The sequence below is a fragment of the Macaca fascicularis genome, chromosome 3 (assembly GCF_037993035.2).
Source record: "Macaca fascicularis isolate 582-1 chromosome 3, T2T-MFA8v1.1".
In the NCBI taxonomy this organism is placed as follows: Eukaryota; Metazoa; Chordata; class Mammalia; order Primates; family Cercopithecidae; genus Macaca; species Macaca fascicularis.
In genome coordinates this window covers 41,674,069-41,685,643 of record NC_088377.1, presented here as the reverse complement: position 1 = coordinate 41,685,643, position 11,575 = coordinate 41,674,069, and the positions used below count along the sequence as shown (strand labels likewise).

At 56.4% G+C, this 11,575-nt stretch overlaps 1 protein-coding gene across 2 annotated transcripts; it reads right to left on the bottom strand.

Moving 5' to 3' along the window:
- Positions 1–784: 784 nt before the first annotated feature.
- LOC135970059 (SH3 domain and tetratricopeptide repeat-containing protein 1-like) lies at positions 785–11,358 on the bottom strand. Of its 2 annotated transcripts, none has more exons than XM_065541589.2 (6): positions 11,095–11,358; positions 9,769–9,918; positions 6,246–6,365; positions 5,388–5,544; positions 4,066–4,262; positions 785–1,183 (listed from the first exon to the last, which is right to left on the bottom strand). In XM_065541589.2, the coding sequence occupies exons 1-4, from the start codon at positions 11,226–11,228 to the stop codon at positions 5,520–5,522; spliced, it is 429 nt and encodes a 142-aa protein (XP_065397661.1). In that variant the 5' UTR covers positions 11,229–11,358; the 3' UTR covers positions 785–1,183; positions 4,066–4,262; positions 5,388–5,519. The 2 variants fall into 2 exon arrangements, with proteins under 2 accessions (XP_065397661.1, XP_065397662.1); XM_065541590.2 differs by having other exon boundaries at positions 5,388–5,538.
- Between the last annotated feature and the right edge of the window lie 217 nt (positions 11,359–11,575).

The window sequence follows — 11,575 nt, the reverse complement described above, 5'->3', positions numbered from 1 at the left end:
AAAGAGACCGTGTGAGCTGTGTTCCCTGGGGCCCAGAGATTCCAAGAAGGAAAACCTGGGATTCCTGGGACTGGGATGAGGGCCGGGGGCCGGAAGGGGAGGGGCATGTGGGGATGGCTGTGGTCAGCCCAGATAAGGCTTTCAATACCAAGTAACAGCGTCTACACAGGTGGAGATCCCTGCATTTCACTTCCCGCAGGGCTGACCAGTGGCCAGAGGTGGGACTAGCCAGGCTCGGCCCAACCAAGTCTGGGAGCAGAGGACACTGACTGAGGGATCCCCGTCGCCACCCTCACTGGCCTGTGGCTCTCCTGACACCACAAGAGAGGTCCAGGAGCTGACCTTGGGTCCTAATGGGGGACACCTTCCTGGCTGCAGGCTGACAGGGTGGTGTGGTGGTCAGTGTACAGGGCTCTGCGTCTCCGCCCCTACCTGCTGTGTGACGGTCGGCCAGACACCTAACCTCTCTGTGCCTCTATTTCTCCAATGGCGAACAGGGACACTAGCATCCCCCACATCCGGGCACAGTGGCCTGAAGGTTAAAGGCAACGGCGGCACGAGACCTACAGCAAAAGCTCTGAGCAGGGAGAGCAGGGAGGTGCCCAGAGTTCCACCACCATCTCCCCTCTGGCCGCCGAGGAAACCTAGGCTCATGGTGACCTGGCCCAGGTCTGTTGGACTCACAGTCCTTCTCATCCCCAAGAGGGCTGCCACCAGGGAAGGAGCTGGCCCCTAGACACAGCCCAGGAAGCACACAGGGAAGGATGCCCTGGGGACTTTGGTATGTTATTGCAAAAAAAACCCATTTATTGCTATTTGAACCCTGTTTTCATGCCTCCATTTCCCAGAAAATGAGCCACGGAGATACCAGGAGAGGCAGGAGACCATCCTCCTTGCACAAAACCCATTCCCTCGGATGCTGTCCTCAGCGAGGGTGGCTGGGGTCAACCAGGGGGCCCACCCGCAGAGTGGCAGAGGAGGTAGGTTGACCCTGCGGACGTTGAGTTCTGTGGCGAAGGTCCTGGCCTTCTGGTAGAAGAGGATCGACTTCTCGCGGTCCAGGAGGAAGTTGTGGGAGATGGTGGCCGGCCACGTGTAGATCTTCAGCTGTGCCTTCTTGTTGCCCAGGTCCACGGCAGCTGCCAGTGCCAGCTGGTAGTACCCGGCTGCATCAAACGGGGTCCTGAAAGGGACAGGCCATGCTCAGCAAAAGGGGGACTCGGAGCCCGTCTTCCCAGAGGCCGTTCCTGTCTCCAGGTCATTCCACATGTCCAGCCAATGCTGGCTCACCCCATGAGCCCCGAAGCCTGTGACACTGCTGTGGTCTCAGCTGCAGGTGGGGATGACCCTGACACCCCTGGAAGCCTTCCTGAGTGTCCCTACGCCCCACTCACCCCAAGCCTCCTGCCCCAGTGCCACCCTCTCTGCAGGCAGTGGCTGCTTTCCCCATGGGCTGAGGTCAGGGCAGATCCTGCCTGCTCTGAGAGTTCCATGCAGGACCCTTGGCTCCAAGCCACAGCAGGGGCACAGCGTTGAGTGACCCAGGCTCCCCTCTGGCCCCTGTCCATGCTGACCATTTCCAGGCCCTCCACGGGCCAGGCCAGGTACAAAACCATCTCACAGGTGTCTTCTCTGGCAATGTTCCCTGAAATACTGACGGAGTGTGACTCCCCAGACATCCACTCCTGTTTTCAATGCATCTTTGGCTCAAACTCACCATCCCTGGGTTGGGATGCCGTCTCCCAGACCTCCTCCTTGACCCTCCCATCCCCCACCCGGCTTCTCCCCAGGCACCTCCTCCACATGGGGGTCACCCAAGGGACCTCTCTAAGACCCATGCCTGGCCTGTTCCTCTTTACCATCTCAAGATGGCTCCCAGGGCCAATGAGAAAGTCCAAGATGCAGCAGTCCATTCCCTCACTGCCCCGCCCCACACACAGAGCAGGGGCATGAGAAGGCCCCGAGTCACCGCCACTGCTCATCCAATGCCCCCCAGCCCAGCCGAACACTGGACTCTGTGCTGGGTGCGTGGCTGAGCCTAACGTCCTTGCTCCCAGTCTGAGGGACCTTTGAGTGAACACTGACCACACAGGGTGGCCCGGGCTGTGGCAGAGGGAAGCCCAGGAGACCCCAGACTCAGCCGGGGGTGGAAGGCAAAGGCTTCCTGAAGGGGTGGGGGCTTCGCAACTAAACAGGAAGGAGCCAGCCAAAGCATATGTCTCTGCGTGTGCCTGTGCATGTGCTTGTGCATGTTTGTGTGCCTGTGTGCATGCCTGTGTGTGCGCGCGCCTGTGTGTGTGCCTGTGTGTGTGCGTGCCTGTGTGTGCCTGTGCCTGTGTCTGTGTGCATTTGCGTGTGCATTTCCATGTGCCTGTAGTGTGTGAAGCAGCTAGTGAGTGGCAGGCTGAGCCAGGACACACCTAATCCACCCTATTCCAGGGCTCACTCTCATGTGTAGACTAAAGGGGACCCCATTTTAGAGGCAATTGGCAAAGATGCCCATTTACCCCTGCTTCTCTGCCAGCCTTCCAGGCTCCATCCAGCCCGGCTTTTTCTCCCACTCCTCTGGGCCCTGGGTCCAGAGCCTCCTATACAAGGAGGAGGGTGTAGCCTTGGAAAGACAGCCGCCCTTGGGGAATTCCAAGGCGGCCTCCCTGTGGGAAGCTGGCCCGCGCTGACAGCATAGTCACGATGAGGCCCAGAGGGCCGTGCATGGGAAGGAGGTGAAGGAAGATTGTGCACGAGAAGGAGGTGAAGGAAGGTTGTGCACGGGAAGGAGGTGAAGGAAGGTTGTGCACGGGAAGGAGGTGAAGGAAGGTTGTACATGGGAAGGAGGACTGTGCATGGGAAGTAGGTGAAGGAGGCCTCTGCAACCTCGACCCCAACCGTGGACTTTGGCCTCTCAGGTACTACTTGGCCCTTTCCTTTCTCCTGGACAGGCGGAATGGGCGGCAGGCTTGACCAAGAGAGATAAAGGCCTCTTCTGGGAGGCCCGTCCCCCTGGGTCGCAGGCGAGCCCCTGAGCGGTGAGCAGCGTCCCTCTGGGCCTGACACCTGGCACCTCCCTGTCTGGCTGGGACTTGGGAGACCACAGGGACCACTTCTGACCACCAGGTGTCGCCAGCACTGGGCAGAGGCCTCCCGGGCAGCCCCAGGCCTGCGGTGGGGGAAACGGGGCGGGGTCTTAGGGCTGCCGCAGCTCCCCATGTTGTTCTAAGGCCGCCAAGATCTCGGCCCCTGGACTGGAGCGCCCTGGCCCCTCAGCCCATAAGGAGCACTGACGCGGCGCCGGTGCGATGCTGAGGGGGAGCGGTGCCTGCTGGGCAGAGGGGTGGAGACACCCCAGGTCTGAGTCTGCCAGTCCCAGCTCTCCACCCCTGCAGGGCTGGGGGCAGAGGGAGCACAGCACCTTCCCTCGAGACAGACCCGACCCAGCAAGGCCTCAGCCTGGCTGGCTGGGGCCCCGCCCCACTGCACCTGCCCTAAGCTGGGGTTTCCCTGTCTGTGAACCCAATGGTAAGACACTGGGGTCCCACCCCACCCTTCCTGGGTGGTGTGAAGATTCAAGGTGTCTCGGGACTCCAGGAAGGAGTTGCTCAGTGCAGGCTGGCACCCTGGGCAGGCTTCCTAGAGGAGGTGCCAGGATTTGATCTTGCAACGTGGATTCAATGTGAGGATGATGCCGTCCTCCGAAATGTCCTTCTCCCAACCCTGTTTTCTTTGTTAAATGCAACTTGACACTTGACTGTCAAGACTCAGCTTTGGTGTCACCTCCTCCAGGAGGGCCCCCCTGACTACAATCCCCCTTCTTTACTCGGAGGCCACCATTGCACACTCATGTGTCAGCCTCCCTGGCTGAGACTGAGTTCCTGAGGGTGGGGCCTGGCCATCTTGGGAGCTGGGTTGTATCTGCTAAGCTTGCCGGCTCCTCCAGCTGGGTGCAGAGCTTCAGGGAGGCCACTGGGCCATTCCTAAGGAAGGCTGGAACCCAGGCCTCTGGGGTCTGGGTGGAGATCTCACTCCAAGGGGGCCGGGAACACCCCGAGCCCTGCCCCTCCTACCCACCTTCAGGTCGTAGAAGATGATGTCACCGAGCACCAGGTACACCTTCACGTAGTAGTGGGTCTCCTCGTCAAACTCCAGGGGCAAGTTGCAGAGCTACAGGGCCTTGAGGTAGAAGTGCTCCGCCAGCTTGCCATGGCCCAACCGGTGGTGCAGGGCTGCCAGCCGGTGGTAGTCCACGCGTTCGTTCAGCCGGTCCCCTGGGGTGCAGGCCAAAGGGGCAGGTGTGAGGACGTGGCTCCCTGGGGCAGGGAGGGCACAGGCCCCTCAGGAGCAGGTATGCAGACCCCGGGCAGCACACCTGGCTTGCCTCCAGGCACCTGTGGTCACCTGGGCAGCTCTGGCCATTCCCTTCCAGGTTCCCAGACTCACTTTCCCATCTGCAAAGCAGAACTAATAAGGCCTGCCCCTGTCTACTGTGAGGCTTTGGCAAAGTCGGACTTGGATGGCCCAGCTCTGTGCCTACACATAGCCACCTGCCTTTGCTCGCTGGTTTTATGTCTTTTTTTTTTTTTTTTTCCCCTTTTTGTGGAGAACGGGGTCTCGCTATATTACCCAGGCAGGTCTCGAACTCCTGGGCTCAAGCTATCCTCCCGCCTCTGCCTCCCTGAGAGCTGGGATTACAGGCGTGAGCCACCGCGCCCGGCTGCTCACTGGTTTTAACCAGGGGAGCCCAAAAGCCATGCAGTCCAGGTGTTCCCGGGACCCCGGCTCCAGGCAACCCAACGACGTGACATCTGACTCCTCCTGGGTGTGTCACGATCAGAACCCCTACCTTGGGGAGTCAGCTGCACACCTACTGTGTACTGGGCCACGGGGCACAAGGCGCTGGGGCATGTGGCCTGCCTAGGGTTCCCTGTCTCTGGAGGGGGACAGACGACCCTGGCACAGCACCAGGGGATGCCCGGCCTTAAGGGGCAGACTGCTGGAAGGGGAACTGGGATTTTATCAGCCAGAGAGCCGTGTGGTTGATAAGGGTGGGAAGGGCACAAGAGAAAGGGAATGTGCCACTCAGCCTGACACATACAGGAACCAACGAGATGCCTGGCATGTCTGGAAGGCAGAGGGCACACTGGGCGGCCCTTGTGGTCAGCAGCAGGAACAGGCAGAGGAAGCAGAGCTCAGTCAGGCAGGGAGCTCTGTACTGCGTGAGAGACCTCGGGCTGTGCCCCACAGCCAGACGGGGAAGCCAGTTGGGCAGATCTGCCTGCCTGGACAGGAGACCAGGAAAATCCAGCAGCTGTTTCAGCTCCTGGCCTGCAGACCTGGAGGCTGGGCTCTGGCAAAATGTGGGTCCTGGCAGGGTGGGGGCTCAGGGGACTTACCCAGAGTGATGCTGAGTGCTAGGGCCATGTAGGCAAACTCCAAGACCTCCTGGGGCTTCTCCAGCGTGGCCAGGAGTGCCACCAGCTTGTTGCACAGCTGTAGCTGCAGCTCCGCCTCGCGGTTGCCCGTAGTCACTGCCAGGGGCAGGGCCTGGTCCTACCACACAGGCAGGTGGGGTCAGGTTTCCCGCAGCACCCACCTTGCCCACAGCCCTCCTCAGAGCTCAAACATGTACTTGGAGCTTCCCACGCCCCAGCTACCCCTGCACCTCGACACAGCTCTGTGCTCTGGGATAACACACAGTTCAGACACCAAGTTGGGGGCTGAAGAGTCACCTGAGGCCCATCCAGCTACACCTGACAGCCTCAGACCAGCCTCTCCCACCTGGGCACCGGGAGTCTGACTGGGGGGAGCCAGCACTCCTCTCTGCTCTAAAAACACCACATTTATCTGTGCCCAGGGCTGAGCCACACTGTGAGCTCAGAGGAAGGGAGAAGCCGTCCCACTTCGGGGTACATGCAGACCTGGGCCTCCCACTGATGCTGTGTGTCCTTTAACATGTCCCTGTGCCTCTCTGAGCCTCAGTTTCCTCATCTGGAAGATGGGGACAGGACTTCCCACTCATGGTTGCTTGAGGTCATCAGGTACAAGGGTAGAACCATTGTCACGTCCAGAGCCCGAGCGTTTGTCCCGGGCAGGGGCACGGTCAATATCATTCCGGTGAGACCACTTGGAAACTCATCATGTGCATGGGTGGCCCTGCCTCCAGGTGGGAGACCTCTACCGTGCCACACCTGTACCTCAGCCTCCAGGTGCCCCACTGAGGCCCACCCACATCAGCCCACAGGCCAGCTCACCCGGTACAAGGACATGCCTTCCTCCCGCTCCCAGGCCCCGTTGAAGATGTCTCCAGCTGCCTCAAACAGCTCCAGCCCCAGGTTGGGGTTCCCTGTGTACAGGTCCACATTCTGTGCCACCTGAAAGGAGACAGAAGTTCCCTCAAGACCCACACCTAGCGAGGTGGCTACGCGCACCTTTGCCAGCCTCCTTCCTCTCACACACTACAGGTACACCTGAGCATTTTTCAAACCCTGTGCATGAGGGCTGCCCCCACCACTGGCATGAGGACAATGAACTGATGCACCTGAGTGCCAGGAGGTGACTGAGCAGCTGCAGCCCAGGAGCCCGATACCTGTGAATCCTACCAACAAGGCTAGCCCTAGCCCACTCCCCCTGCACTCAAAACAGTCTCCGTGGCCCCCAGATTGCTGGAAGCCCAGCCCCTGGCACCTTTCTGCGTTGCCACATCCCTGCCACATCAGCAGTGTTTGTGGGTGGGCCTGGTCCTCTCTTGGCCATGAGCTCTTGATCCCTCTCCTCAGCTCAAGGAGATATACAGCAGGTGCTCAATAATGAAAGCTTCACCAGGCTCGTGGGCTTCACAATTTGTTCCAGATCACACTGTGTTTGGAAAAGCCTCTGAAAACAGCCACTATGATAGATTCATTTTGTAAGGAGATGTGCCACGTGTCACTTGGAGCAAGCTCTTCTGTGTGTTAACTGAGTGGTCACATTATTTGAGCATGTGCTGTATACCAGCAGGTGCTGTGCACTGTGAGGGTCCACGCCTCTGCCCTCAGGGAGAAGATGCTGGCCACTGGGGGAGGATGTGAGGGAACCAGTTGGAGGGAGGGAAAAGGCACACAACAGGTGCTCAGCAGTGGTTTAGGAATGAGTGGATGGATGGATGAATGGATGAGGAGATGTAGACACATGGATGGATGGATGGGTGTGCGGATAGATGAATGCTTGGATGGATGGATGGATGGATGGATGGGTGGATGGGTGGGTGGGTGGATGGATGGGTGGGTGAGTGGGTGGAATTTTGTGTGTATGTCTGTATGTATGTATGGGTGGGTAGATAATGTATGGATGGGTGGAGGGTAGATGATGTATGTACATGTGGATGGATAGATGGTGGATAGACGAATGTGTGGATAAACAAATGGACAGATAGATGAATGGAGGGATGGATTAATAGGTAGATTGGTGGGTGGATGGATGAATGATGGATGGATGGACGAACGGTGGATGGATGGACGAACGGTGAATGGATGGATGGGAGAAAGGATGGATGATGGAAGGATGGAAGGATGAACAGGTGGATGGATGGATGATGGAAGCATGGATGGATGATGGAAGCATGGATAGATGATGGATGGATGGATGGATGGATGGATGGATGGATGGATGGATAAACAGATATGTGGATGGATGATGGATGGATGGAAGGATGAACAGGTGAATGGATGGATGATGGAAGGATGAATGGACACATGGATGGAACAACAGGTGAATGGATGGATAGACGGGTGAATGGATGGATAAAAGAATGGATGAATGATGGATGGATGAATGGACTGATAGATGAATGGACAGATGGATGGATGATGGATGGATGGATGATGGATGGATGGATGGATGATGGATGGATGGAAGGATGAACAGATGAATGGATGGATGATGGAAGGATGGATGGATGAATGGATAAATGGATAGATGGATGAATGATGGATGGATGGAAGGATGAACAGGAGGTGAGTAGATGGTTGATGGAAGGATGGATGGATGATGGATGGATATATGGACGAATGGATAAATGGATGAATGGATAAATGGATGGATGGATGAATGATGGATGGATGAATGGTGGATGGATGAATGGTGGATGGATGGAAGGATGAACAGGTGGATGGATGGAAGGATGGAAGGATGAACAGGTGAATGGATGGTTGATGGAAGGATGAATGGACGGATGGATGGATGAACAGGTGAATGGATGGATAGACGGGTGAATGGATGGATGATAAATGGATGAAGGATGGATGATAAAAGGATGGATGGATGAATGGACAGATGGATGGATGATGGCTGGATGGATGATGGATGGATGGAAGGATGAATGGATGAATGGATGGATGATGGAAGGATGGATGATGGAAAGATGGATGGATGATGGAAGGATGGAAGGATGGATGGATGAATGAATGGATAAATGGATGGATGGAAGGATGAACAGGAGGTGAGTGGATGGATGATGGAAGGATAGATGGATGATAGATGGATTGATGGATATATGGATGAATGGATAAATGGATGGATGGATGAAGGATGGATGGATGGAAGGATGAACAGGTGAATGGACGGATGATGGAAGGATGGATGGATGAATGGATGAACAGGTGGATGGATGGTGGCTGAATGAATGAATGATGGATGGACGAATGGATGGATGGATGGATGATGGATGGATGAATGGAAGGATGAACAGATGAATGGAACGATTAACAGGTGAATGGATGGATGATAGAAGGATGGATGGATGGATGGAAGGATGAGCAGACGAGTGGATGAATGATGGAAGGATGGATGGATGATGGATGGATGGAAGAATGAACAGGTGAATGGATGATGGAAGGATGGAAGAATGGATGGAGGGATGGATGAACAGGTGAATGGATGGATGGATGATAAAAGGATGGATGATGAATGAATGGATGGATGGATGGACAGGTGAATGGATGGATCATGGATGGATGGAAGATGGTTGGATGGATAATGGAAAGATGGATGGAAGGATGGATGGAAGGATGGATGGACAGAAGAATGGATGGATGGAAGGATGGATGGATGGAAGGATGGATGGATGGACGGACGAAGAGGTGAATGGATGGACGAAGAGGTGAACAGAAGAATGATGGATGGATAGATGGATAGAAGGATGAACAGTTGGATGGATGATGGAAAGATAGATGGAAGGATGGATAGATGGACGAACAGGTGAATGGATGGACGAACAGGTGAATGGATGGATGGATGGACAGGTGAATGAATGGATGATAAAAGGATGGATGGATGATAGATGGATGGACGGAGGGATGGATGATGGATGGATGGATGGATTCGTGGAAAGACGAACAGATGAATGGATGGATGATGGAAGGATGGAAGGATGGATGGATGGATGGATGATGGATGGATGGATGGAAGGACCCACAGGTGTATGGGAAGATGATGGAAGAATGGATGGATGGATGGATGATGGATTGATGGATAGAAGGATGAGCAGGTAAACAGATAGATGATGGAAGGATGAATGGATGGGTGGATGGACAGGTGAATGGATGGATAGACGGGTGAATAAATGGATGATAAAAGGATGGATGAATGGTGGATGGATGGATGATGGATGGATGGACAGAAGAATGGATGGATGGATGGAAGGATGAACAGGTAAATAAATGATGGAAGGATGAATGGATGGGTGGATGGACAGAGAGTGAACAGCACAGGGGTCCTCCTGCATCCCTTGCCACTCACCTGGATGTACAGGTCACCAGCTCGCTCTGCCGCAAGATGTAATAGATCTTCCCTGCTTGCAGCCAGGCATACGCCTCCTTCTCTTTCCTCTGGAGGTCAATGAAAATCCCCAGACTTCGTTTGGTGTAGTCCAGAGCGGATTTGTAGGCCCTGGAATCAGACACAGGTGTCAGAACAAGGGCTCTCATCCTCCTGGAACCAGTCTGCCTCCACCCGTGGGTCTGGTGACAGATGAACCTGGAATGTGGGGACTGGGAACGGCCCTCTCGTGTGTGCAGTGTTCTGCCCTTCCCAGGCTGCTGGGAGGGCCAGGGTGAACACACACGGCATGGAAAAGATGAAGGACATCCTTCTGAGGGAATCGAGCATCATGCTGCCCTGTGGCAGGAGGAGTGTGCTAGTCCATCTCCCCTGCCTCCCAGACATGGCCTGTGTCTTCTCCAGATGCACCAGGAGCCGTTAGTGTTCAGAGGCTATCTGGGCCGATGGTTCCCAAGGTGTGCAGGCATCACAGTCACCCGGAGGCCGGTCTGTACAGATTGCTGGCCCTGCCCCCAGAGCTTCTGGTTCCACAGGCCTGGGGCAGGCCCTAGAACTCCCACTTGCCACAAACTCCTAGGTGACATGGATGCTGCTCTACTGGTCCAGGGACTACACTTTGAGAAGCATGGCTCTAGCACACTGGCCCATTTCCTTCTGTGAACCTGAGGCCAAGACTGGAGCCAGTCTCCTGGGTCGCCATGGAATCTGGCTCCTTCCCTGTTCTCTCAGTAAGTCCAACACTCGAGGGGGTGTGACTGCAGCAATGTCACTGGGCCCTATGGGTGGGGTGGCCAGGGCCATGGTTACCCCACCAGGTCAGGATGCTTGGGGGAAGCCGAGTAGGCCACTTATGGGACGTGAGACCTTGGAAACCGTGCCCCAGGGAAGCAGGTGACACAACTGGCTCTGTCTTCTGTGGGAGAGAAGCCACAGGTGGCTGCTGTGGTCACATTTAAGGGGATAGATGAAGGCCAGGAGGGAAGATTCGGGGCAGGCAGAGGTCAGACGACAAAAGCCACCACAGTAGGAAGAACAGCCCAGAGTGCACGTACTGCCTCTGCTGGGGTTGAGATGACCTTTGACCCAACAAGGGAGGCTCAAGCTGGGACTCACGGGCCAGCAGCAGCCCTGGAACGACCCCAGGCCCACCAGCTCAAAGCATCTGATGCCAAAGAACCAAATGATCAAAAGGAGAGGGGCTGCTGGCGCCCTGGGCCAGCTTCCCTGTGCCCCTCTCCCTGCCCTGCCCGCCCCCACCTCCACCACTGCAAAGCCAGCCCTTACTGCTCCATGCCCAGGGACAGGTAGAGCTGACTGATGGTCTTCAGGATGTGCCCCTCCAGCACCTTGTCGGCCACCTTGCGGGCCAGGGAGAGCTGGAGCTCGTGGTAGATGACACACTGGGCCTCGCTGGGCATGACGGCGCTGTAGAAGTAGCACAGCCGCTAGACGGCCTGCAGCTGGCCTGGGCAGAGGACAAAATGGAAGACGTTAGTCTCCCAGCATCGAAGCGAGGCTGGCTGGGGTCGGAGACCCCGGTGCCGTGCTTGCCTCTTTCATACCTCTGTGAGCCTGGGCCCCATAGGCGGGGAGCCTGAGTGCAGACAGGCCATGTACCCGTGCCAGGGCAGACACCGAGCACACCGTGACATGGGCACAGCTTGATGCAGATGCTCATGGTACAGGCCGGCCTTCTTTACAACTCCCAGGGCCGAGGTCCTGGCCAGGCTCGGCCCCTGCACCAGGCCATCTATTTCTGCTTCAC